At 41.2% G+C, this 27,784-nt stretch overlaps 1 protein-coding gene across 1 annotated transcript in view; it reads left to right on the forward strand.

The window, feature by feature from the left end:
* Positions 1-25,332, forward strand: part of cnot1 (CCR4-NOT transcription complex subunit 1) — an 81,077-nt gene extending 55,745 nt beyond the window's left edge. The window contains 23 exon segments of the mRNA NM_001097189.1: positions 5,101-5,211; positions 5,548-5,625; positions 5,914-6,166; positions 6,618-6,748; positions 8,298-8,594; positions 8,998-9,138; positions 9,311-9,415; positions 10,331-10,450; positions 10,567-10,761; positions 11,222-11,364; positions 11,453-11,561; positions 11,776-11,945; positions 16,959-17,190; positions 18,452-18,700; positions 19,251-19,414; positions 19,625-19,742; positions 19,846-19,947; positions 21,560-21,733; positions 22,381-22,530; positions 22,678-22,858; positions 23,153-23,285; positions 23,526-23,660; positions 24,927-25,332. Of these exon segments, the coding sequence (NP_001090658.1) occupies positions 5,101-5,211; positions 5,548-5,625; positions 5,914-6,166; positions 6,618-6,748; positions 8,298-8,594; positions 8,998-9,138; positions 9,311-9,415; positions 10,331-10,450; positions 10,567-10,761; positions 11,222-11,364; positions 11,453-11,561; positions 11,776-11,945; positions 16,959-17,190; positions 18,452-18,700; positions 19,251-19,414; positions 19,625-19,742; positions 19,846-19,947; positions 21,560-21,733; positions 22,381-22,530; positions 22,678-22,858; positions 23,153-23,285; positions 23,526-23,660; positions 24,927-25,005 (3,570 nt within the window). The 3' untranslated portion in view covers positions 25,006-25,332.
* The last annotated feature ends 2,452 nt before the right edge of the window (positions 25,333-27,784 follow it).

The raw sequence follows: 27,784 nt of genomic DNA on the forward strand, positions 1-27,784 counted from the left end.
TTCCGCAAGAAGCCATACCAACCATGTTGCGAGCAAGGAATCCCGCATTTACCACAGGGTATGGAGAACATTCATAGACTGGTGTGAGACCAACCATAGGGACCCACAGACCCTGGACGAGGGCAATCTTCTCGTCTTTTTCCAAGAGGGACTCCAAAAAGGGCTCGTCCTTAGCTCCTTAAAGGTACAGGTGTCAGCCCTCTCCATACTATACCAACAACAGCTGGCCCTACGACCTAACATAAGGACCTTCCTACAGGGGGCTCTGAGGATCGCCCCTCCCTATAGACACCCTATCCCACCATGGGATCTGAATTTAGTGCTATCTGTGCTACAGGAGAACCCGTTCGAACCACTGGAGTCCATACCTCTTCCAACTCTGACAGCCAAGACTGTTTTCCTACTGGCAATCACCTCGGCCAGAAGGGTATCTGAGCTATCAGCACTGTCCTACAAGTCTCCGTTCACCATCTTCCACGCTGACAAGGTAGTATTGCGAACAACCCCGGATTTCATGCCGAAGGTGGTATCAGAGTTCCACCTTAATCAGGACATAGTTGTGCCCTCCCTCTGTCCTAACCCCAAGAAACTTTAGGAGAAGAAGCTGCACACTCTAGACGTGGTACGCTCCCTTAGGTCCTACATAGAAGCAACAAGTAAGGTCAGAAGGGTGGACAACCTCTTCGTCATACCGGAGGGCCCCAGAAAGGTCTGAAGGCCTCCAAGGCCACTGTTGCCAAATGGATCAGGGATACCATATGTAGAGGCTACGCCATCAGAGGGAAGCCGCCTCCGTTTCAGGTCTGTGCCCACTCTACACGTTCACTAAGCACTTCGTGGGCCATGCAAAATCAGGCCTCCGCTGAACAGGTTTGTAGGGCCGCGGTATGGTCTTAGTTACATACCTTTTCAAAGTTCTACAGGATCCACACATACTCTTCGGCCGAAGCCGTTTTCGGAAGGAAGGTATTGCATGCGGTTATTCCTTGAACATTAGAGTTAAGTGAATGTCCCACCCTCATGGGAATCTTTGGGACGTCCCCATGGTGCCTGTGTTCCCCAATGTAGACGAGAGAGATTTTTGTACTCGGTTAAATCTTTCTCTTGTCCTACGATTGGGGAACGCAGGCCCTCCCTCCTTACTGTTAATAAGTGTTACTACAGTTTAACGGTTACAGTTAAAGTTCAATCCAGTTAATCTTACCTGGTTGGGGGTCTCCTTGGGGGAGCTCCTTCTCCTAAGAGGGTTTCTTCTAGTCTCGGTCCTTTCCTTATCCTTCTTCGGTAAAAAACTGACAAGTAGAGGGAGTAGGCGGGGGATGAAGCCCTGAGCAGGAGGAGCTACATTAACCTTTTAGTGTCCATTCTCCAAGCTGCAGGATCTTCATCCCCATGGTGCCTGTGTTCCCCAATCGTAGGACAAGAGAAAAAGATTTAACAGTGAGTACAAAAATCTGTTTCTTGCATACAGAGGCAAATCACCCCAAATAGAAACACCTACGGTCTACTGAACAGTTTGATGCCCAATATGCGTTGATATACCAAAGTCTGTGGTATGTACCGACCCCAAAATCAAAATAGCGCATATGGATTTCTCGCCTGCCAACTCAGTTTTTGCATACAGAGCCCCCTGTCGGCATATTATGTGCTGTAACACCCCCTAACTATACAGAGACCCCCCCCCCCCAGAAAACCATATATTTTTAGAAAGTACACATTCTGATAAATTCAAAATAGGTAAAGTTATGTTTCTACAGCAAAGTTACTCATGGCAAAGCTATGCTAAAAACAGATCAGGAATACTAATACAGGGATAAAAATGCAATAAAACCGCAAAAATTGTGCAAATTAGTGAAACGACAAAATAAGTCACAAGACAGTGTGTGATTAGTGGTTAGAATACGTGATCCAATAGTCATGCTGTCAAAATATAGTGTAAAAGTTGTGTGACAGTGTGTATATAAGTGTGCAAAATGAAAAAAAAAAACTGCTAAATTGTGTGCTGTAAGTGTGTGTAAATGTATGTAAGTGTGTGTGTGTGTGTGTGTGTGTGTGTGTGTGTGTAAGTGCAAAAAAACCCCACCTTACCTGTCCTGAAGCAGGGACCGCAGTCCTGGTCCTCCCGCTGCAGTTTTCATCCAGGGCCGGCGCTTGGTGGTGGGGGGAGAAACAGGAAGGAGGAAGTGGTGAAGACCAAGCAGCAGACGCAGTGCGATCGCGTCTGCTGCTTGGGGGGTCGGCCCTGTGCCAATCGCATCACAGGGCCGACATGACAGCCCCGCTGTCTCGTTTCCCAGGGGGCTGTCAACGCTAAAAACTCTCTGCAGAAGCGGCACATGCCGCACCAGCCCGGGGTACCTGCAGCGCTTCCTACTTCCAGGTTTGCTCGTGCGCGCATGCGCAGTGGAGTGAAAAGCCGAACTTTAACAGAGAAGTTGGCTTTTCACTCTACTGCGCATGCATTCCATGTAGCCCAGGCTGGTGCTGTTTTCTCCGTGCAGGGGCACCAGCCCGGGGTACAAGGTAAGCGATTTGTCACTTATCTTTTATTTCTATTTTTATTTATTTTATTTCTATTAGTTAGGGCAATGATATCTGGGGAAACCTAATTGTCCTATGACATACACTTTAAAGCAATATGTGTAAATCTTAAGTTAAGGTCAACAAATTAAAACCTAGAATCTCGTGCACTATGCCATTTAGTAGGAACGCCTCTTCCACAATAGATGCACTAGGGATTCCTGCAGAAAAAGGATGTGAACCTTGACATATGTTACTACAACTTTTGATGAGGCAGAATATGGCTGTTAACACACCACCTCTTAAAGGAATACTGTCATGGGAAAATATTTTTTTCTATTAACACATCAGTTAAAGGAGAAGGAAAGGCTATGTCACTTGGGGGTGCCAAAATGTTAGGCACCCCCAAGTGACTTATCGCTTCCCTTTTACCCCGGCTGGTGCTCCTATCAGGAGAAAACTGCACCAGCCCAGCATGTCTCCTATTCCTTCTTCATGGTCTTGCACAGTAGAATGAAAAGCCGAACTTTAACAAAAAAAGTCTGCTTTTCACTCTACTGCGCATGCGCCGGCGCAAGGACTTTGACAACGGAAAGAAGCGCTACCTGGCACCCCAAGTGACTTAACCTTTCCTTCTTTAATAGAACTTATAATCCATTTTTAAAGAACACAGATTTTTAAGTTTTATTTTTATATCCCCCCCCCACCATTTCAGCAGCCAATCAGCAGAACAATGGGAAGGTAGCAATATAGCAGCTCCCAGTAGATATTAGAATAGAATTCAATAGTAAGAAATCCAAGTCTGACTTCGGGCTCAGATGAATCAATTTTATTGGAATTCCACGTGAAAGACCAATACAAAGTGGTGTACACGTGAGAAGTGGAACGAAAATCAGTCAGTTGCCCATAGACATTGCCTGATGAGTGCTAATGACTAAATAGAGTGCACCTGTGTGTAATCTAATGTCAGTACAAATACAGCTGCTCTGTGACGGCCTCAGAGGTTGTCTAAGAGAATATTGGGAGCAACAACACCATGAAGTCCAAAGAACACACCAGACAGGTCAGGGATAAAGTTATTGAGAAATTTAAAGCAGGCTTAGGCTACAAAAAGATTTCCAAAGCCTTGAACATCCCACGGAGCACTGTTCAAGCGATCATTCAGAAATGGAAGGAGTATGGCACATCTGTAAACCTACCAAGACAAGGCCGTCCACCTAAACTCACAGGCCGAACAAGGAGAGCGCTGATCAGAAATGCAGCCAAGAGGCCCATGGTGACTCTGGACGAGCTGCAGAGATCTACAGCTCAGGTGGGGGAATCTGTCCATAGGACAACTATTAGTCGTGCACTGCACAAAGTTGGCCTTTATGGAAGAGTGTAAGAAGAAAGCCATTGTTAACAGAAAACCATAAGAAGTCCCGTTTGCAGTTTGCCACAAGCCATGTGGGGGACACAGCAAACATGTGAAAGAAGGTGCTCTGGTCAGATGAGACCAAAATGGAACTTTTTGGCCAAAATGCAAAACTCTGTGTAGAGGAAAACTAACACTGCACATCACTATGAACACACCATCCCCACTGTCAAATATGGTGGTGGCAGCATCATGCTCTGGGGGTGCTTCTCTTCAGCAGGGGCAGGGAACCTGGTCAGAGTTGATGGGAAGATGGATGGAGCCAAATACAGGGCAATCTTGGAAGAAAACCTCTTGGAGTCTGCAAAAGACTTGAGACTGGGGCGGCGGTTCACCTTCCAGCAGGACAACAACCCTAAACATAAAGCCAGGGCAACATTGGAATGGTTTAAAACAAAACATATCCATGTGTTAGAATGGCCCAGTCAAAGTCCAGATCTAAATCTGGACTTTGTGGCAAGATTTGAAAATTGCTGTTCACAAACGCTGTCCATCTAATCTGACTGAGCTGGAGCTGTTTTGCAAAGAAGAATGGGCAAGGATTTCAGTCTCTAGATGTGCAAAGCTGGTAGAGACGTACCCTAAAAGACTGGCAGCTGTAATTGCAGCAAAAGGTGGTTCTACAAAGTATTGACTCAGGGGGCTGAATAATTACGCACACCCCACTTTGCAGTTATTTATTTGTAAAAAAATGTTTGGAATCATGTATGATTTTCGTTCCACTTCTCACGTGTACAGCACTTTGTATTGGTCTTTCACGTGGAATTCCAATAAAATTGATTCATGTTTGTGGCTGTAATGTGACAAAATGTGGAAAAGTTCAAGGGGGCCGAATACTTTTGCAAGCCACTGTATATACTTTTGTTGGTTCAAGAATCTAATTTTAAATGGTGGGGTGAATTATTTGCTATTTAAATAGTGTAATTTAGAAATTATAAAGTATACCATAAAAATTGACGGTATCCCTTTAAAATAAACCTTGTTTCTGGAGTTCTCCCTACCTAGGCAGACACGTTACCCATGGGTTACCCTTCCGACTAGAAGGCAGTATGGAAATAATAAAGGGTCTCTCCAAAGGGGAACCTCCTCTTCCATTATGTTCCATTTTAAAGAAAAGTCAAACATTTATGGCTTATGATTTTCTTCCTTCTCCTTCCACTCCTTAGGACTTGGATTTAAAGTCGTTGCTGCTAGAAGCTTATGTGAAGGGACAGCAGGAACTTCTCTATGTTGTGCCTTTTGTTGCCAAAGTCTTGGAGTCTAGTGTTAGAAGTGTGGTAAGTATGGCAGTTGTCTAGTGTGATGCTGGTTTCTGGGACAGAATCTTCTAATTAGCAAGTAAGTTAGAAAATTGGGTCAACGTGTTTTCAGTAATGTGCTTATGTGGTCTGATTCGTCCTTTTTCTGTCCAACATTGCTTATTTATATACTTATGGGTTTATCGGTAACAATGCTGGGTTGGTTTGGTTTTACATTGGCAAAGGGCAGGTTAGGGTCAGACGGGGCAAACTTTTTGTTGCCTGCACATCACTACTTGATCAGTCAGCTGCTAGACAGTGAAAGCAAATTCTTGATTCTGTTGGCATTCTGTTTTAACTTGTAATTGTTTTCAGGTTTTCCGGCCCCCAAATCCCTGGACAATGGCCATAATGAATGTGTTAGCTGAGCTTCATCAAGAACATGATTTAAAGGTATATATTCTTAGTAGCTGTATAGGTATGTTTGGCCAGCTGTCCACTGGCAAGTTAGATAACATTAAGTCTATCTTTTTGATGTAAATTGTGTAATTTTAAATATTGACAGTGCGGACTATTTTAGTTTGCTTACTTAATGGTTTACTTACTAATGTTTATTTTCTGATAATATGCAATTTCTCTTATATATAAAGGTATAAGGGTTAACTGCCATTATTGGATCATGAAAATGTTGGTCCCGTCTGGTATTTCTGTCATGAATTAAAATTATAATTATTTTATCAGCTAAATCTGAAGTTTGAAATTGAAGTCTTATGTAAAAATCTGGTGTTGGACATCAATGACTTAAAGCCTGGCACCCTATTGAAAGACAAAGATCGACTGAAAAGCTTGGACGAACAACTTTCTGCTCCCAAAAAGGATGTAAAACAGCCGGAGGAACTACCTCCAATGACTAGTGCCAGCGAATACGCCATTCGAACTGCTGGCAAACTTTGGGCGTCAGTGGAAAAGCAGGAATCTGATGCAGTTTTTACAGGTAATTTTCTGTATTTGAACAGTAAAAATGCACAAAAGTCCAGGATCAGAAAACCCATGGTAGTATTTCACTCACTTTTTAAAAACCAAATATAGGCTATCTTGTATCAAATACAAGTGTTAAGAGCTCTTAAAAGGTCTGTATAGGCCTGCAATAGAGCTATGCGGTTAAAAAAAAAAAAAGTACCTTTTTGGTATGCTGAGAGCATTGCTACATTCTACACAGAGGCAGCTGTTCAAAAATAAGCACCTGCTTTGGGGTTACTATAATGAATTCCTGGATTGGAGGCAAGTTTTTGGCCTCATTTAGGCTGCAGTCCATATAGGAGCTACCAAATAGCCAATCACAGACCTTATTTGGCACCCTCATTGAAATTTTTTGTGCTTTGTGTGGCTCATGGGTAAAAAAGGTTTGGGATCCCTGTTCTAACTCAATGTGTTTGATTTTTCAGCAACAGCTACTGCTCCACCACCAAGCACAACATGCACCACAACTGTTCCGCCACAGCCTCAGTATAGCTACCATGATATTCATGTTTACTCACTGGCAGGCCTTGCTCCTCATATCACACTTAATCCCACAGTAAGTATGCTGATTTAATAGCTCATAATTACCTGTCAACATAATGTGTGAATAATCTTTTTTTGGCTACAAGGTTAAATTTACAAGTATTTTCCCCTTCATAGTTACATATATTCTAATCATTTTATGATATGTACATACTTCCCAATTTCAGCTCAGCCCACAGGATTCTTATTAAAAAGTCACTCATTTACCTTTATATATTTTTTTTGGGGGGCATTTTGGTGCAGGATAAGTAGGTTTTTGGCCCAGAATACTTAAAAGGCAACATCTGTACTTGGATACAATTGAAACTAAGCTAGGCTAAACAGGTCTCTTGGGCTAACTGAAACTTGCAGCTTTAAGGACAAAAGAACTCTAATGACACATAAAATAAGACCCCAGAAATGTATTTATACTTTAAATAACCTGCCAAACTTTGTAAAATTGGAGTGGTATTTAGTCGGTGTGGCCACAAAAATGGTTGTGGTCAAAAATTTTGACCGCCATATCAGGGGCGGAACTAGGGGTAGGGGTACCTCGTCTGCCTGCGCTCTTTCTGCTTACCATTGCAAACACGCATCAGAGTGGGAGGGTGCGGGGGAGAGCTGGCTGGCCGGGTTGCCTTGGCTGCCTCTGATTTAGTTGCCACTTTTTTTTTTCCTTCAGTTCTGGGTTATAGTGATGTTTTAGTATTAGTCCTCCTCTCCTATTAAAATGCTGTTTTTAGCCAGCCTGCCAATTACTTTACAGGTGTCATTTTGAAACCTCTCTCTCCTAACTAAAGCATGGTCTGCAGCTTTACTAGGGACTTTTTTCTAACTTAAGTATTCCTTGCCATGGCCAAGTTTTGTGTATCCATAAAAGGGATGTTTTCATTCAGTTCTATGCCAGTCTCCGCTTAACTTTAGGAGACGCCCTTTTGTTTTGTTCCTGTTTTTGCCTTTATGTTCTCTGTTTAAAGCATGTAACTTAATTATGCTGATTAAATGTACTTATTGCAGTAATTCTCAAGTGGTAATATGAGACCATGAAAGGTCTGTCATCTAGTAACAGTAAGGGACCAGGCCCTGACCCCATCCTTTCCCTTTTCCTCTTGCCCTTTCAGTAAGTGAGATATGACAGAAATGTCCTACATTGTGCCTGCTGCCTCCCTTTTATTGGTTATCGCAAAACACCACAATTACTAGTTTTTGTCAGCTCGAAAAAGCTCTGGTTCATATTTTCTGGCAGTAAAACTCTAGCGTTTAGCATTATTATTGTGAGTGGATAGAGATGTTCACCATACACCATCTAACAATATAACATTAGTAGATGTTAATGGATGGCAGACTTTTGTCATGCTTATGGCAACATTCTGCAGCACCTGCACACTGGGCTTGGCATAGCTGAGGGCTGTTAGGCAAAGTATGCTATAGCTTGCATCTTTCAGCTCTGCACAACAGAACTACTATTTTAAAAGTGCCTATTGTAATAAGGTGTTTTATTTAACTTTTTTGTATCCATACATAGTGCAGATTTTCACAGGGGGCTATTTGTAATGCTAAACATTCCCATATTTCCCCCTCAGATTCCTCTGTTTCAAGCCCACCCACAACTGAAGCAGTGTGTGCGACAGGCAATTGAGAGGGCAGTACAGGAACTTGTTCACCCTGTTGTCGATCGGTCCATCAAGATTGCAATGACAACCTGTGAGCAGATTGTGCGCAAAGACTTTGCTTTAGATTCTGAAGAGTCTCGTATGAGAATTGCCGCTCATCATATGATGCGTAACCTGACTGCTGGTATGGCTATGATTACATGCCGTGAGCCCCTGCTCATGAGCATTGCCACCAACCTGAAGAATAGCTTTGCAACAGCTATGCGGGTAAGAATTATGTGACTGGTATTACTGAAACGTGGAAAGCTTTTATCAAGCTTTCAAAGAACAGGCCCTTTAAAACTTATAAATCTAAATTTAAACTAAGAACAAAACACATTTATATGTGGAGTCTGTTATAAGGACATCCTCAGTAAATTTAGTATGCAGTCTGTGTTTCTGTAGTCTTTATTAATAAAAATGCATCTGCAGTATGGTTTGGATTAGGTTAATTATTGGGCAAAATCGAAAAATTAAAGATTCAGTGAATTTTTATTTTAAGCTGTTAAATGCTGCTTATTTTATAAATTGATAATTTAAATTGCAAAACAAATGCTCTCCTCTCATAAATATTCATTTTATACAGATAAGAGTTACTTACTCTAATTTGGTAATTTTTGTTACTTTTAAGGCTGCTTCCCCTCAGCAGCGGGAAATGATGGAGCAGGCTGCTGCACAGCTTGCTCAGGACAACTGTGAATTAGCCTGCTGTTTTATACAGAAGACTGCAGTGGAAAAGGCTGGACCTGAAATGGACAAGAGACTAGCAACTGTATGTTTTTCTTTTAATAATTTATAGTTTTCATATCTTTAAAGTTTTTGTTTGTATATCTGTGTTCCTTATGGCAGCTTTCATGTCTATAGATGTCTCTGTTTTCTTAACAGCTAAAATGACTTTTGGTTTAAGAAAACCTCATGTGTTCTTTCTTTTTTCCTTTAAACAGGAATTTGAACTGCGAAAGCATGCAAGGCAAGAAGGGAGACGTTACTGTGATCCTGTAGTATTAACTTACCAGGCAGAACGTATGCCAGAGCAGATACGTTTGAAGGTCAGAAACCATTAAAATGTGCCACCTACTTGAATGTTGTTGTTTCATAACACCTTGGTGTTTGAGGTGCAGCCTTCTTGTTGCTCAAAATTACCATTCTGTTGAATAGAAAGACTTAAGAATAGCTCACCTTCCCATTTAGACTGTATTAATGTGATGTCTGCATTGTGTATGCCATAGGGTAATAAGTTTTATTTGCCAGAATCGGAAACTGCAGCTGACATAGAAGGTGTACGATTTCTCTTAGTGAATTGTTAAGCTTTCATTTAATAAGCATTATGGAAATCATATCTTATGTAACTTGTCATTGTTTAAAACCCACACATACATATAAAAATATGATGAACTGCATTAATTGACAAAAATGTAAGGTAATGTGTTTAATTGTAGTGGTGTAAAGGTATTCTAGGTGATGGAAGATTTTTACTAAATATCTGTACATATGCATACTGCTTTTTACATTTTTTACAGTACATTAACACTGCAAACAGCTAGACAAACAAAATACAAAAATGCAAAGACTAATTGACACCTGTTGAAGGAGGATTTCCCTGTCCTCTAAAGCTTTCAGCAGGCAGAACTTATCACCAGATATTTACCACCAATATCCAGGCCAAATTGTGGTGATCCTATTGATGTGATCGTAATGGGGGCCAAGAGAAACTCTTCAAAATCTATCCATGTGGGCAGTGGTTGCCTAATGTTTGTCTTCAAGACCTTATTTAAAAAGCTTTTCTGAGAATCTTTACATCCTTGTGTGTATGACAATGTGTGCCCGTAGTTACCACTGTTACATTTTAGCATATTGCATATATGCCAGTTTGTCCCTTGTGCCTTCAGGGATGCATGTAATCCATGACTTTGTTGGTTATTGCAAGTACCTGTCGACTTTACTTACCAGTCACTTTCCATCAGGTTGGGGGTGTGGACCCTAAACAGCTGGCTGTTTATGAGGAATTTGCACGTAATGTTCCTGGATTCCTTCCCACAAATGACCTAACGCAGCCCACAGGATTTCTGGCACAGCCTATGAAGGTAATAAAAATTAGTACTAGGTTTGTTTTTTTTTTGTTTTTTTTTTAATTTAAAAACAAAAAAACCCTGCTTTTTTGGGTAACTGGTGTTATAAAATTTCACCATCTCTTTTCAAGCAACAAGCCTGGGCCACAGATGACGTTGCACAGATCTATGATAAGTGTATAACTGAGTTAGAGCAACATTTACATGCAATACCACCAGCACTGTCCATGAATCCGCAGTCCCAAGCCCTGCGAAGTCTACTGGAAGCTGTAGCAGTTGCCCGGAATTCAAGGGATGCCATAGCTGCACTAGGACTCCTGCAAAAGGTTAGAATTCTGAGCAGCTTTAAACCCATTAAACATATGTATTGTTTACTGGAAAGTTATTTCCAGTTTCCCTTTGTGTGTATTGGAACAGAACAAAAAAGGGAGGAAAAAAAGCAAATTGGACATAATGTCACACAAAACTCCAAAAATGGGCTGGACAAAATTATTGGCACCCTTTCAAAATTGTGAATAAATAAAATTGTTTCAAACATGTGATGCTCCTTTAAACTCACCTGGGTAGTCCACTATCCAGACTATCCAGTTATAGGAACATGTCATGGTTATATTTAAATTACCTCTTGCATATGAAATGATTTATATAAAGTAAGGTATACTAGAGAAAATAGGCTTCAAGAATAAGTTGTGAAGTAAACTTTTTAATATATACTATAAAAAGGAATTTACTGTGGTGATTCTTTTGATCTATTGATTGGACATTGATCCTCTCATGTTTGGGTAGGCTGTTGAAGGGCTGCTAGATGCCACAAGTGGGGCAGATGCAGACCTTCTTCTCCGTTATCGGGAATGTCACCTTCTGGTATTAAAGGCTCTGCAGGATGGACGTGCCTATGGTTCTCCTTGGTGCAACAAACAAATAACCAGGTTTGTAAAAGCTGAAACTGTTTAGCTGTTATGTATATGAATTTTAAAATATTTCACTGATCTTTTCTTGTTTGGGCATTCTGCTCAGGTGTTTAATAGAGTGCCGCGATGAATATAAATATAATGTGGAGGCTGTAGAGCTTCTGATCCGAAATCACCTGGTGAACATGCAGCAATATGACCTCCATTTGGCTCAGGTAATGCAGCTTAATATGTTTAGATTGTAGATTATCCGTTTGCATATCTTGCACTTTTCATGCCTTTTGGCATAGCTGATGACCCCAATGTGCTTCTTTACAAGCTACTTAGTTTTAGTTTCCATAAACAAATCAAATATTCAGAAAATGTTTTTAAAATGAGAGATGTGTCCTCTTTATTTGCTTGACTACACTATTTCTTGTGTTTTTGTAGTCCATGGAGAATGGCTTGAATTACATGGCTGTGGCCTTTGCCATGCAGTTAGTTAAGATACTGCTTGTGGATGAACGAAGTGTGAGCCATGTGACCGAGGCTGAATTTTTTCACACTATTGAGACACTGATGCGTATTAATGCACACTCAAGAGGCAATGCCCCTGAAGGGTGAGTTACGTGTTGCCATTGTTATGTGTAATATTTATTTTAAATACAATATCTTTAAAATTTGTAAATTTTGTGCATGCTCACACAGCATTGTACATCCAAAATTGGTCATTTCAGCTAAGGGATCTTTAGTTTCTGGGTAATGTTGCTTCAAGAGTTGTTGCAGCAGCCTGACACAACATTGCTAAAAACTGTTTTGGGCTATAGAAGAGCATAAACATTTTGGTGAAGCATCACATTAAAATGGTAGATACATTTTAGCAGCCAACTGAAAGAGGTCTGTAATGTTTTTCACAAAGATTATATAGCCTTTTTTTTTTTAATTGATTTTATGCAAACAAGGAAATAAAGTAAGAAGTGAAAGAATAGAAAAGAGGAAAAATGGGCTTGGTGGGTGTTCTTATTTCACAGGTAGCATTACATGGCTACATAACTAAGATTTCTTAGCCAACCAACTGGGCTATGGCAATGCGCCGTTCGTGGGTCTGCTAGCTAAAGGTTCCATATTTTCTCAAACTTGGCAGGACACCCTCCTGCCAAGTAGGTGAGTTTCTGCTGTGGAAGTGTCATCCACCAACTTGATCCAGAATCCCAGCGTAGGTGGTTCTGTGGCTTTCCAAGTCAATAGAATGGTCTTTTTGGCAAAGTGCAGGAGTTGTTGCAGGCAGAGACTGTCGCTGGAGGGTAGAGTAAGGCCTTCACTGTATCCCAGTAGGCAATATGCAGGTGTCTGAATATTTGGGAATCCCAATAAGGAACGGTCGCATCCTGGGACTCTCCTCGGTTCCTTCGGACACAGGGACAGTATCTTGGCAGAGGGGGCACTATTAGGGGAACATTAGGAAGGGCAAAGCTGGGCTGGTAGCGTGGCTGGGTCTGTCTGATCAGGCAACCCCTTACAGGGTTGGGGGGACTGTATTCTTTTGCTGAGTACTGCGAGGGTGATTGTCTGCTTGGGTAGTAATATATTACACATATATTGTGCATTACTTGTTTTTTTTATATTCTCCTATACACACACACACACACACAAAAAAAAAAAAGTGTAAAAAGGGGAAAATTCCTTACTCCCTTGCATTGACCTGCATTAAAGCCTACCTGTCTTTTTTGCTATTATCTGCTGACTGTTTGTTCAAGACTGCACCGTCATATTCTTTTCTGTCATGGCAGAGGGCATTCCAGAAGGCCCCTTTTCTAGGGGGGCTTCTAGCTCCTCAAAGGTAAAATACCTAGCATGCGCCAGATGCTGCAAACGTCTCCCATCTGGCAGAAAGGAACCTCTTTGTTCCTCTTGCTCCAAAATCCCGGCTGAGACCCAGTCCCAGGCTCCGGACGTGCCAGCTCCCCCCAGTTCTGAATTAACAGGGGGGGACCCTACTCCAGCACCGGCACTGGATGCTCTAGCGCAGGCTCCCTCCCCAGCTGTTGTCCGGCATTCCCAAGCTTGCAGCCTGTCTTGATAAACTCATGGACAGGCTGGATAGGGAGGAACCACAACCTACCAAATCCCTCAAGCGGCAGGCTTTACTCCGCTTGGATGACTATAGCGACTCAGAGTCTCTACACGCCTCTGCCACTTGGGAGGATCACTCCCTAAGCGAAGGGGAGATCTCTTCCGATGGGCCTGACGACCCGGACGGCATATCTAAAGCCTCCCCTGAGGCCATTGATTCTCTCATTGCGTCAGTCATGACCTGCCTTGACCTCAAGACTCCAGAATCCTCTCTAGAGTCTTCCTCCTCTCTTCAAACGTCAGAAAAGGACCGCCTCGGTCTTTCCTTCCCATGACCAACTGGACTCCCATATCCAGGCGGAGTGGGATCACCCTGAGAGACGTTTCCAGCGCTCTTATCCTTTTCCACAAGAGACCCTAGAGAAATGGTCCACCCCTCCGCTGGTGGACGCTCCGGTGTCCCGCCTATCTAAGAACACCGCCCTCCCTGTCCCGGACTCCTCTTCCTTTAAGGATCCAATGGATAAGAAGATGGAGGGTTTCCTCAGAGCCACGTTTACCTCCGCTGAAGAAAGTCTCCGCCCGGCCTTGGCCTCGGCCTGGGTCTCTCGCTAATTCCCTTCTTGAAGGCCTATCCTCGGGCTCTTCCAGACAGGAGCTGTCCCTCTTAGCCTCTCAGATTCGTGATGCCAACGAATATCTCTGCGAAGCCTCTCTGGATTCAGCTCAGGCCATCAGCCGTATGTCCGCTCTGGCTCAAACTCTGGTCAGCCGACATGTCCTCCAAGAAATCTCTTACTACTCTTCCCTTCAAGGTTAAGCTCTTATTCGGGCCAGAGCTTGAAAAGATCATTAGCCAAGCTACGGGAGGAAAGAGCACCTTCCTCCCCCAGCCTCGGACCTGCTCTTCCTTTCGCAGAGGACGCTTTTTTCGCCCCAGGGGCTCCAAGGTCTCCTCTTCCAGGGACTCCGCCACGCAGAATCCTTAGGGCAAACCCAAGCTTCAAGCGCGGTCCAGGTACTCCTGGCAGGGTAGGTGCCCTCAATCCAAGCCTGCCGACAAGTCCTCATCCACATGACTACCTCAGGGCAGCAGGCCCTGGAGCCTTCCCTTGGCTCCCGACCTTCTCACCCAGGGCCCAATCCGCCACCCGGACCCAGCATTCCTGAGTTTGACGGCTTGGCTATTGAGTCCCTAGTGCTCCAGCGTATGGGCTTCTCTCCCGAAGTCGTCCGCACTATGATGGCAGCCCGGAGGCCGGTCTCCTCTAAGACCTACCACCGCGTTTGGAGGATATTCAAGGACTGGTGTGACGCTGAAGGCCATCCCTTCCAGACCTTCTCCTTACCCCGTCTCCTCTCCTTCCTGCAGTCCGGACTCTCCAAGGGCCTCTCACTGGGATCCCTTAAATCCCAGATTTCAGCCCTGTCCATTCTTTTCCAACGCCGTCTGGCCACTCTGCCGGACATAGCCACTTTTCTGCAGGGAGTCTCTCGGCTTCACCCTCCCTTTCGCGATCCCATCCCTCCTTGGGATCTCAACCTTGTCCTCACGGTCCTTCAGAGGCCCCCCTTCGAGCCCCTGGTCAGCATACCTCTGGCATGGCTTACCTGGAAGACAGTCTTTCTGCTGGCCATCTCCTCGGCACGAAGGGTGTCCGAGATTTCAGCTCTTTTGCATCTCCAGCCATACCTCGTTTTCCATTCGGACCGTGCTGTCCTCAGAACTGTACCCTCCTTTGTGCCTAAGGTCGGTTCTTCCTTTCAAATCAACCAGGACATTACTATCCCGTCCTTTTGCCCCCGGCCAGTCTCTCCCAAGGAGGTAGCCCTGCATTCCTTGGACCTGGTCCGGGCGCTAAAATTCTCCAAGGCTACCATATCCCGTTGGATTAGGGAAGCCATCCGCAGAGCATACATTGCCAAGGGAAAACAGCCACCTCTTCACCTTTGAGCTCACTCTACTCGGGGAATTAGCACCTCTTGGGCCTTTAGAAACAGGGCCTCAGCCGAGCAGGTTTGTAGGGCCGCTACTTGGTCCTCTATCCATTCCTTTACTAAGTTTTACAGACTTGAGATTTTTGCGGCATCTGATGCCCATTTCGGGAGAAAGGTGCTGCAAGCCGCAGTTGCCTAAGAACCACTTCTCCCATCCTTTGTTCTATTGGGGCAGCTTTGGTATGTCCCCATGGTCCCTGTGTCCCACAGACACCTGTAAGAGAAAAGGAGATTTTGTGATAACTCACTGTTAAATCCTTTTCTCTTAGGACGTCTGTGGGACACAGGGCTTCCCCCCCTGAATCGGTTCTTCTGGAAAGTTCTATGCTTCTGTATATAGTTATGTTATACTGTCTCTTCTTGTTGACAAAACTGGCTCTCTAAGGAAGCTACAGGGGGTATAGTAGCAGGGAGGAGGGGCTTCTTCTTCTAGTGTCCTGCCTCCTGCTGGTAGATACTATACCCCATGGTCCCTGTGTCCCACAGACGTCCTAAGAGAAAAGGATTTAACGGTGCGTTATCACAAAATCTCCTTATTTTTTAGTTGGTTGGTAAACAGGTGCCTTAGGCTAATGTCAGACGAGGCGTAGGGTGGATATTGGCAAGCGAAAAACGCTTTCAAACTCTCGCGTTTTTATGCGGATTTCTGCTACATGTGCCTGCACCCGAGCATTCATTCGGGTGCCGGCACAAGTAGGAGGCGTAGGGCAGAATTTTCGGCAAGCGGTTTTCTGCTTGTTGAAAATATCCCCCCTACGCCTCGTCTGACATCAGCCTAATGTTGACATCTGTTGCCTTATTGGACATGAAGCCAGTTTAACATTAGAGCAGTAAAATTGGCCTATATGACTCACACCTCTCTGGGGGGTTTTCCCCGCTTAAGGATCAAAGAGGTGGTGACCAGTCTTGCACTTTCTGGAAGGTGGGCTCCTTGTGTTTTATATTGCCTTTTTAAATGGCAGACAAGAAGAGTTGCTAAGTGGCCTTTATCTCACCTGTATGTGTAAAATTTGGTTGTGGAGTGGCAGTTAAAAACTGCTTAAAGATCAATTTTAAAGAGTGTTGAATTTCTCGCTGTATCTATTTATATGACCCACCTCTCTTAAATAAAGTTTGTTAGCAATGGCGTTTTCTGGATCTTAATTATAATTTAGATCTCCATACCTTAAGTCTACAAAAAGATTAAGACATTAAACTTATTAGTACCTCGTACTTGATTCCAACTAAGATCTAATAAGTTTAATACCTTAATCATGTTGTAGACTTAAGGTATGGATATCTAAATTACAATGAAGATCCAGAAAACGCCAGGTCCCATACCTATTAAATTCATTGCTAAAGAACACTATTTAAGAGAGGTGGTGTAAATAGATTACAGAAGAAAATAAATTTTTTTTTTTTTTTATAAATTTGCATTGTATTTTTAAAATGCAGTTTATGGCTCTTCCATAATTCAGAGCTAGCTGCAAACTCTGGTCTTAGTAGGCTTGTTGGTCATTATTTATTAATGCTTGCATGAATTGATAGGTTTACTAGACATCTCTTAACATTCCAATTTTCAGACTTCCTCAACTAATGGATGTTCTACGCTCCAATTTTGATGCAATGATGGAACGGGCACATGGAGGTCCTAACTTCATGATGCATTCTGGTATCTCCCAAGCTTCAGAGTATGATGACCCACCTGGCCTGAGGGAGAAGGCAGAGTACCTATTAAGAGAGTGGGTTAATCTATACCATTCTGCTGCTGCTGGACGTGATAGTACCAAAGCTTTCTCTGCATTTGTTGGCCAAGTAAGTATAGATGGATTTGAACTGTGGGAAATACTGAGAGTATTGGCAAGTGTCATTGCAAATCTTAAATATAGTGGACTTGAATAAAAGTCTGCCACATTGAGGTCAAATATGTTTTGCTACAAATTATAATCCAATTTCTACCAAGTAGGGCTTCATTCTCACCAGTGCATCCTGTACATAAAGTGTGTGTACTCCTTTTATTTGTGTGGGTTTTTTGTCATTCTCTGTGAAGTGCATGCCTAACACTTTCAGTGCTGCATAACTCTAAAGTAGTCTTTCCATGACTAGTTTGTCTTAACCCTGCTGTGTATTTGCACCATCTTTTAAACCTGTGTCATTTTAGGCAGAGGTTACGCTGTGGTGCTAAAGAATTACCTTCTTCCCAGATTGATTTGCTTCAACTTAGCAGCGTCATACTGGGGGGTTGGAAACAATAAGTTATGTATATAAAGGGGCAATATTTTTATTGGTTATTTTAGAATACTTACATTTGTCTTTATCAAGATCCTTGATAAAGGTCCTAAATGTTGTTGCTTACTATAAGATGTACATACACTAAACTGAACTTGCACCTCAAGAGGTTGTTAAAGGGCTCTGGCACACGGGGAGATTAGTCGCCCGCGACAAATCTCTCTGTTCGCGGGCGACTAATCTCCCCGAACTACCATCCCACCGGTGAAAATGTAAGTCGCCGGTGGGATGGCGCACACTGCGCAGACTATTTCTGGAGATTAGTCGCCCGTGACAAGGGAGATTTGTCGCGGGCGACTAATCTCCCCGTGTGCCAGAGCCCTTAAGAGTGCAGACACTGACTAGAGATAATTAGATTTTATGCCCTCTGTAAAACTCTTGCCCCACCCATTTAGCAACCCAATATGGGTTTTCTGCTTTATCATAACCTTCCACTTACGGGTTTTCCCCCACCATGGTGGCCCTGCTTCTTCCTTTGAAAAACCCAGAAAGTAAGTACATCCCTCAAAAGAGGGCTGTACTTACAAACTTCTATTTTGATTATTTTTTCCCCCCACATATATGTCCTGGTGCAAGATGAAGGAATGTGATTGGCTAAAGTGAGGCTTCCTTCTGCCAGTCCTATATCTGCTGACCTGTAGTTAAACTTTTCTTATATTTAGACTCTATCTTCCAGTCTGTATTTAGTCCACTTCATGGTTGCTAGGCTGTGGGACCTTAGCATTTGTGTGTTTATGTCCATCCACTATGTAATTTGTGTAAAGAATTAGCTTTTGTTTGTGCTTAGATGCATCAGCAAGGGATTCTGAAGACTGATGACCTGATCACACGGTTCTTTCGCTTGTGCACGGAGATGTGTGTGGAGATAAGTTACCGGGCTCAAGCTGAGCAACAACACAACCCAGCTGCAAATCCCACAATGATTCGAGCAAAATGTTACCACAATTTAGATGCTTTTGTGCGTCTTATAGCTCTGTTGGTCAAACATTCTGGAGAAGCTACAAACACAGTGACAAAAATAAATCTTTTGAACAAGGTGAGCAACAATTTTATGTATATGGTACTTATTTCATACTTGCAAACCTTCTCTTAAGATTCTAATTAAAAAAAAAAAAAAGTCAAACTGTTATTTCTGCTGTGGTTATGCTGTTATGTCTTTCATTAGGCATATTTCATACCTCTAACTCCTAAAGATTATAATGTGTGTTTTACTAAATGTATAAATGCTTGGCTAATAAATGTGGAAGGAATGGTACTGTGGAGAGAAAGGCGACGCTGCAATTTTATATGGCATATAATTACATAAGCAATATGTAATTTATTATGCACATTTTAGTTCTTACCCAAGTCAGTTCAGACACCATTTTATTGGTTTTAACCGCATGTTTAAAACTAAAAGTAATATGTGCCCTACTTGAGTTTACAATCATATCTACCAGTAGCCCTCTTAATATGTTTAATCATAGTGTGTGTGAATATAGTAGCAACAAGGACTGGGGCAAGACTGAGGGGAATGTTGTATTATCTCTGTAAAGCTCTGCAGAATGTCGGCTCTAAAAGGTTAATCTGTATGTATTTTGCTGCAGGTACTTGGTATTGTTGTTGGAGTACTTCTACAGGACCATGAAGTGCGACAGAGCGAGTTTCAGCAGTTACCTTACCATCGCATCTTTATTATGTTGTTGTTGGAATTAAATGCCCCTGAACATGTGCTAGAAACAATAAATTTTCAGACACTGACAGCATTTTGGTATGTTTCTCTTTAACAGATAGTACAATAGTTTTTAAATATTTTGCTTTATTGTAAGCTTCTGTTTAAAGTCAATAGTTAGACCATTTATTGCTTATGGGAGAGATTGCTATGTGAAAATAGTTTTTGTATCAATAATTCAACAAGTAATCCCAAAATATTTAGTCTGAATCACTTTGTTCTTTTTTTTTTTTTTTTATATTTCTTTAGCAATACTTTTCACATTCTTAGACCAACTAAAGCACCAGGCTTTGTCTATGCATGGCTTGAACTGATTTCCCATCGAATATTTATTGCCCGAATGTTGGCTCACACACCCCAACAAAAGGTGAGTCAGCCTGTGATGCGCATTCTATGATTGGGTTAGTTTTTCGTTTTTTGTGGAAGAAATTTAAATGCTGTTGGTTTTTTTTGTTTTTTTTTTAATACAGGGCTGGCCAATGTATGCACAGCTATTAATTGATCTTTTCAAGTACTTGGCACCTTTTTTAAGGAATGTGGAATTGACAAAACCTATGCAGATTCTTTACAAGGTAGGTTTATTTGCAAGCTTTGAAAAAGCATTTACCTGTAAACAGGTACAAGATGGTTAGTTAGAATTTTCTGTTAGACACTTGGGGCCACATTTATAAGACTGCAGAATTGATATTTCTACCCTACACTACAGTATGCATGCAGTTCATGTAGAAATAGAAGGCTGGGTAACTTGGGCAGAATCGTGGCACACACCAAAAATGTTAGTCTAAATCAGATATCCCCAACCTTTTATATCAGTGAGCCACATTTAAATGGAAAAAGTGTTGGGGAGCAACACAAGCAGAAAAATGTTCCTGGGGTGCAAATAAGAACTATAATTGGCTTTTTAGTAGCCCCTATGTGGACTGGCAGCCTACATAAGGTTTTGTTTGGCATTATACATCCAAGGGATTGGGGAGCAACATGTTGCTCACGAGCCACTGGTTGGGGAACACTGGATAAAGACTCTAATTTTCATATTCCAATTTTAAAAATTTGTACAGCTTTAAAATCCCATGAGTAACCACCACGGGAAAATGGGGAGTGGCTGTAAGTCGGTTCTCTTTTAGCTTTGTCAAGCAAGCTCCTCCTTTGGGGCACAGGGGCTGAGGCTTTGACAAAAGTATGTTATGGTGGTATACAGTGATTTGGAGTTGCATGTATGAAATGTAAATTGTTAATGAGTTTATGCTGTGAATTAAAATGGCTTCATATCTGTATAAACTACATTGGATGTCGCTATCGCCTGTATTATGGCATTTTCTGTATCCTGGCATCTTAAAAGTTAGCATACGATTATTTCTATAATCTATCAAACGTTAGATCTTGTCGGATGTTGTTAATTGTTATGTTTATTAATAATAGCAATGTAATTAGGAGTTAGGGTTATGAGTAATACTGGTTGTGTGAAGTGCTTCTATACAGTTACTGTGCCCTTTTCTACTTTTTGTTGGCTTATTTAAAGACTAGAACCTTTTCCTACAAAACTGACATTTGCTTTCTCTGGTTGCACTGGTAAAAGTTGTGAGTTTACTTCAGAAAGTCTACTATAATTTATATAAATAAGCTGCTATGTAGCCATGGAGGCAGCCATTCAAAGGAGAAAAGGCACAGGCACATAGCAGATAACAGATAAAACACTATTGTATTCTACAGAACTTATCTGTTATCTGCTATGTAACCTGTGCCTATTCTCCTTTTTTCCAGCTTGAATGGCTGCCCCCGTGGCTACACAGCAGCTTATTATATAAATTATAGTAGTGTTACTGTAGCAAACACACCAGTTTTACCAGTGCAGGGCAACTGTGCATTATATTTTTATTACTTTAAAGCTCTTTCATTTTTTGGTGTTACTGTTCCTTTAAGGGGGGGGGGGGAAGTGCAGCAGTCTCTAACTGCAGTATCTAGACTCCTAGAGCCACCATGTCTTCCTGTGTCACTTTTAGTTCCTGGTTCTGAACCATGAGTAGGAGAATGCACACCATCAATTGTGATAAAATTCCCTTCTGGTTTCAGCTGTGCAGCTTATGTCATCATATTTTTTTATTCACTTTTGTTGTGTAAAAAATGTTTAAATATCTTAAATTCATGTTTAGGAGTCTAATGAAAATTGCTTTGTTTGCTATCCAGGGCACGCTTCGTGTGCTTCTAGTTTTGCTTCATGACTTTCCAGAGTTCCTTTGTGATTATCATTATGGGTTTTGTGACGTGATTCCACCAAACTGCATACAGCTGAGGAATCTGATTCTGAGTGCCTTCCCACGTAATATGAGACTGCCAGATCCCTTCACACCCAATCTTAAGGTACTTCATGTGTATGGAAATATGAACTAAAAATGCATTTGGATGTGTGGCTGAAATTGCTATGTGTGTAGCTTTCTGGAGCTTTTACATTATAGTAATAATTACTCACCTTTCTCTGGTTATCTAGGATTAATTACCACCATATACAGGAGTGGCATGTGGCCCTTCGTGCATTTAAAAGGGGACCTGTCACCCAGATGCACACAGTTATATTAAAAGGTCCTTTTTTTTATTATAAAGGCATTTAAAAATCCCAGCTGCCAATCCTTTATTGCCTGCCCTGCCTCTATACCTACTCTATAAATGCAAGACTGATAGACACAATTTAATTAACTTGTTTGTTGTAAGTAACGTTTATTTTGCTTGAGACCACAAACAAACAATTTGGAATTATTTCTTCGTGTGACAGGTCCCTTTTAACCAACAGTTATTTTTTTCCCCAATATCAGCAAAGGACTTTTTGTATTTTACATCTGCCTTTAGATACTGTTTAGTCTTGAGCCAGATAATTGCTCCCCATGCTGTCTGTGGTAGCTATATATGACCGGTGAAGATAAATCACTTAGCCCTTGAAAGTCCTACATATGATTCCATTTCCATTCTAACTTTATTTTACATTGTTTCCAATTAATTCATTTCATCAACAGGTGGATATGTTAAGTGAGATAAACATTGCTCCCCGTATTCTTACAAATTTCACTGGAGTAATGCCTCCACAGTTCAAAAAGGATTTGGATTCTTATCTAAAGACTCGTTCACCTGTCACATTTCTCTCAGAGCTCCGCAGCAACTTGCAGGTAAGTCCTTATAATATGCTGAATCTACTATATAAAAAAAAAAAAAAGTTTTGCATAAGCATGACTCTAAGTCATAAGTGATAAGTTTTAGGCTCTGATAATTGTTTTTTTCCTGTTCTCGTTTCCCCCCTCCCCGGCTACCATTAGGTTTCAAATGAGCCTGGTAATCGCTACAATATCCAGTTGATTAATGCATTAGTACTCTATGTGGGGACTCAGGCTATTGCTCATATTCACAACAAGGGTAGCACACCCTCCATGAGCACCATTACCCACTCTGCACATATGGACATCTTCCAGAACCTGGCTGTGGACTTAGACACTGAAGGTGAGATGAAAGCAAATATTATAATAAGAATACAGCCATTTAAAGCCAATAAACGTAATAACCCATTTCCTGTGCTTTATAATTTGATGTAGTTTATATAAATCTCTTTAAATTAATATAAACAAACTTTTCCAGCATCACCTTGGGAGACTTTGGAGCTGCGGGGTACAGCTTCCACTAAGAGGCAGGACCCATGTGCTAGTGTAATAACAGATACTTACATGAAACTGCTTTTATTTAGAACTGACCTGCAGAATATCTTTAACCATGTCATACTGTGTCTACCTTTTCCAGGACGCTACCTCTTTTTGAATGCTATTGCCAATCAACTACGGTATCCCAACAGCCATACTCACTACTTTAGCTGCACAATGCTTTATCTCTTTGCTGAAGCAAACACTGAGGCGATACAGGAACAAATTACAAGGTAATGTTTCAAGAATTATTCTTTTATGTGGGAGTGAAAAACGTTAAGTTTTAAAAACCTGTATTTTGAGTCCACTAAGCTTTAGTAGTGGTGCCAGACCGGATTTGCCCAGGAGTAAGAGTATACCTAAGTGGGTTCTACCTGGCATTGGCATTATATATATAATTGTGTGTATGGAGAGTAAACATTTTTTTCTTTGAAATCTAAATTGTCAGTGTTATCTCTGCATTTTGTACTTAGGGTTCTTCTTGAGCGACTGATTGTGAATAGACCACATCCTTGGGGACTCCTCATAACATTCATCGAGCTTATTAAAAACCCTGCATTCAAGTTCTGGAACCATGAGTTTGTACATTGTGCACCAGAAATTGAAAAGTAAGTACCACAGTTGTGACCAGAGACCCAACTATTTCTATAATATATAACTGTTAGCTAACAAACTAGCTTGTTTTCCAGCTGTTTTGTCTGCTTTAAAGAAATGCACAATTTTTATTCTTTAATCATATTCCCCCTCAACCACTACAATCTTGTAAAATGTGGTCTAATTTTCAAGCTGTCTGTGCTCCATGTTTTATTTCAGCATTAAGTCTGTATTACAGGAGCAGTGTACCACCTAGCATTGAGCAGCTCTTGTGCCAAACCTACTTTTTGCTTATTCTTTCAATCACAAATCTGATATTTTTTTTAAAAAAAATGTAAACAGGGAAATTAAGGCTACTCCATGTCTAGTATTTGCAAGGTAGATTACAGTACACAACCCCCTTCCTTCACCCACTGTTATGGCAGTGACACACTAGGAGATTAGTCGCTGGGCAACTAATCTCCACTCCATGCCATCCCACCGGCTAGAATGTAAATTCTCAGTGGGATGGCATACGCGGCGCTGCGATTTGCCGAAGTTGCCTTAAGAGGAAACTTCGGGCGACTTCGGCAAATCGCGGCGCCACATATGCCATCCCGCCGCCGATTTACATTCTAGCTGGAGGGATGGCATTGCAGGGAAGATTAGTCACCCGGCGACTAATCACCCATGTGTCATTGCCCTTATTGTTTTGCTAGAAGTTCATTACACGTCCATTATCTGTGTAAATGTAATTATCTACAGCTTTAGCCCCTACTGAGCATACACTACAACTTAAATGCCAGCAAGTAAAATTTCAATAGATTTTGGTTAACAAAATACCCAAGAAAATGGAAAGAATATAGAAAGCTGAAGATATAGAACAAGGGTGGAACTGAAGAGGATCCCAGAGTATAAATTAACATATGGAAGAGAGCTTAATTTGAAGCAGCTGCATGCATGACATAATCTTAACCCATTAATTAGCTATAGATTTTAAAGTTGAAGCACATGGGCATTCTTCCACTATTATAGAATGGATAAATCACTTTAAAATGGTGGTATTTAAGTTTAAAATCAATTTGTAAATTGAATTATTTTTTAATTATAGTTCTCCTATACATAATCTCTTCAGTTCTACTGCACCTAATCATTGAGCATTGTACATTTTTACTTAAATTTGAGACACATTCAACTGAGACTAGCGGCTGGCTTGATTATATCTCCAAGGCCTCTTAATTGTTACACAATTTCCTGTTGTCAGATGTATTCCCTTTTAACCTGCGCTTTTCTGTAACCAGGTTGTTCCAGTCTGTTGCACAGTGCTGCATGGGGCAAAAACAGGCCCAGCAAGTTATGGAAGGCACAGGAGCCAGCTAAGAAGCCAGCGATCATTGACTTTTATCTGGCTTTATACTTATAAAGCAAGCCCAAGGAACCAATTTCTGCAATGTGAAGAATCCCTCTTGGATTTTTTTTTTCTTGCCCAACAGCTGTATCAGTTCATGGCACAAATTCCCGGCTGGGAGCATAATGTTTTAACATATCTTGTTTGTTTTGAAGGGAGATGTCATAAATTTGGCAAATTTTGGGGATTTTTTTTTTCCAGCTCTACATTTGGCCAAAACACAAAGAACATGTGAATATATATTATATTTTTTTCTGGATCTCTTGTAAATACTGATCTGAAATGCAACTCCAAAAAAAGAAAAAAAAAAAAAAAAAAATCCTAGTCTGGCCTTGTATTTTTCATTGGTGTACATGTCAGTTTGAACTGGGTGGGCTGTTAAGGGTATTAGCTACTGTTGTGGGATTCTTGGTTCTTTAATAGCAGATGAAGTGTCTGACAATGGGTAGGGCTTCTGGATACCGAGCACTTGTGTGGAAGCAGGGTGGGATAGGGAACAGCTGTCATAACTCATGGTTACTGAAAGGTCACGGCTCAAGTCTGTGCAAAGCATTATGAACATAAAGTGATTTTTACCTTACATTTCTCTGCTCTTTGTTTACAATCTGCTTGTTACAGGAAAGTTTGATGCTGCCATTCTTCTAGTGGCTAAATACAGTAATGCTAGAGAAAGTGTACAGTCCATACTTTGCAAGACATTGCCGAGCAAAACTTCTCATGTAAAGACTGTTTCCTTGGCATTTCAACCGTTGTAAAGAAAGAATCTTTTATTTTTGACACTTGTAAATAATTTATCCAGGAAATAGTCCACGAGAGGTATGAGCTGCTGCCCTTTCATTCCCAGCCTTGAGTTTGTAGTAAAAATAATAATTCACAATCTTCTGGACCAATACAGGCCATTTTTGTAAGAATTTTGAATGTTTTGTAAATGTATTGGTCCTGTGTTGTATTTTGTAGGCTTTCTAGTTTTTATCTGGGCCTCCAGTTTCTCCCACATGTATGTATGGTTTCTGTAGTTACACATTAAAGTCATGACCTGCAGCAAATGCCACATCTCTCGTTTTTTTCCACATCCGCTAGTTTACAGCCCTAGAGATATAATATAGTTAATGAAAGTACTGTTTGGTTTTTTTTTTGTTTTTTAAACACTGTACACTTTTACAGGGATTTTGGGTTGTTCTATGGTTACACTTAAATCTTACATTTCAGCTCCATCTCTGTCTGCACCCAGAGCTGCTGTGTTGACCGGGTACACACACGTGGCGTGCGTAAGCATTTTGCTGCCAAAATCTGCTTTGTGTAGCACCCGGGCCGAAGTAAGGGTTCTAGGGGTAGACAGGGTCCTGCGAATAGGAGATGGGGCTGTTTTCTTTGCCTGGGCTTATACACAGGCCAAACAACGGCCCTGTGTGGCATTGGCCACACTAGTGTGTTTTAATATATAAGTCTTGCACAGTACATTAACGCGATTGGAAAAAAAGTTGCCCTGCAATTTACCATCGAGTTTTGCTAGCTACATCTGTTATCTCGCCTCACCTCTTGCCTGCCCGGTCATATCTACAGTGACTTCTCGTAATAAGATTATGCAAGTCAACATGGAACATGCCTTCAAAGAAGCTTGGCAGAATAGTTAAAACTTAATACGCAAAATGCCTTTTAAGAATATGTCAGACCATATTCTTCTGTATAGGAACTTGCCTTTATCCTACACTGTAAAACTATTTGTAAAATACAGCAAGACATAATGTGTGAATTCCTGTTAAACTAATGGAACAATATATTGATTTTTATTGGGTGCAAAGCAGGTAGACTGCATTTTAGGCCATTCACAGTTAAAATATATACATAAATAGGCAAAAAAAAGTCCTGCTCTCTGCAAATGTTTTATTGACTTTAGAAAACCATATATTTTTGGACATTCCAAGCAACCAAACTGCAAATCTACATTTGCTTGTTTAATGGCTAAATTCCAAAATTTTTATAATCTTTTGCATTCCAGCATTGTATTTCTCATATATATCAGGAGAGAGGATACAACATATATGAATGTCTGGGGGTCTTCTAAACAGTTTGAGTACTGGTATCCATAGAAAGTATGTGGCAAGAATTTTCATGGCTGATACTTTATCTGCTGCAGAACCAACACATCATGCATTTTAGGTGTATAGCAGACTGTACAAGTAAGCTGAATTCAGAAAACTACATTTATGGAAAGTACACATTTTACCGAAGCTTTGCTAGCAGCTTTTCTAAAATATCTAAAAACACTCAGTTCTGATTTGGGAAGCAGAGGGACAGCTTTTAAAGCCACACCATCATTCCTCCATCTCTTTTTAAGATGTGTGTGAAGGCTTAATTTGGGCCATACACGCACCAGCATCAGTCATCGCATCAATCGGGCAGGCCTAAAAATTTTGATTGTGTGTATCTTTAAGGTGCCCGAATATTGTAACGTTAATGCTGAATGGTCCGATAGGTGTAAAGAATTGTTTTTACTGCATATCTAACGATTTAGCTCGTAAAATTAGAGTGGATGACCAATCTTTCCTATGACCAATGGTCGTGGAAAAGATTGAAATGGTAGCATGTATGGCCACCTTAAAAAAAAAAAAAAAAAAAAAAAAAAAAAAAACTGGGCAAAGATTTGGGCAGGTCAGAATGTGTTTCTGCAAAAAAAAAAAAAAATTCTTGTGTGCATGAGCACAGACATAAAAGGGAACATTGTGTGTGAAATATTTATTTATAAAAATA

Source organism: Xenopus tropicalis, chromosome 4 (genome assembly GCF_000004195.4).
Source record: "Xenopus tropicalis strain Nigerian chromosome 4, UCB_Xtro_10.0, whole genome shotgun sequence".
NCBI lineage: Eukaryota > Metazoa > Chordata > Amphibia > Anura > Pipidae > Xenopus > Xenopus tropicalis.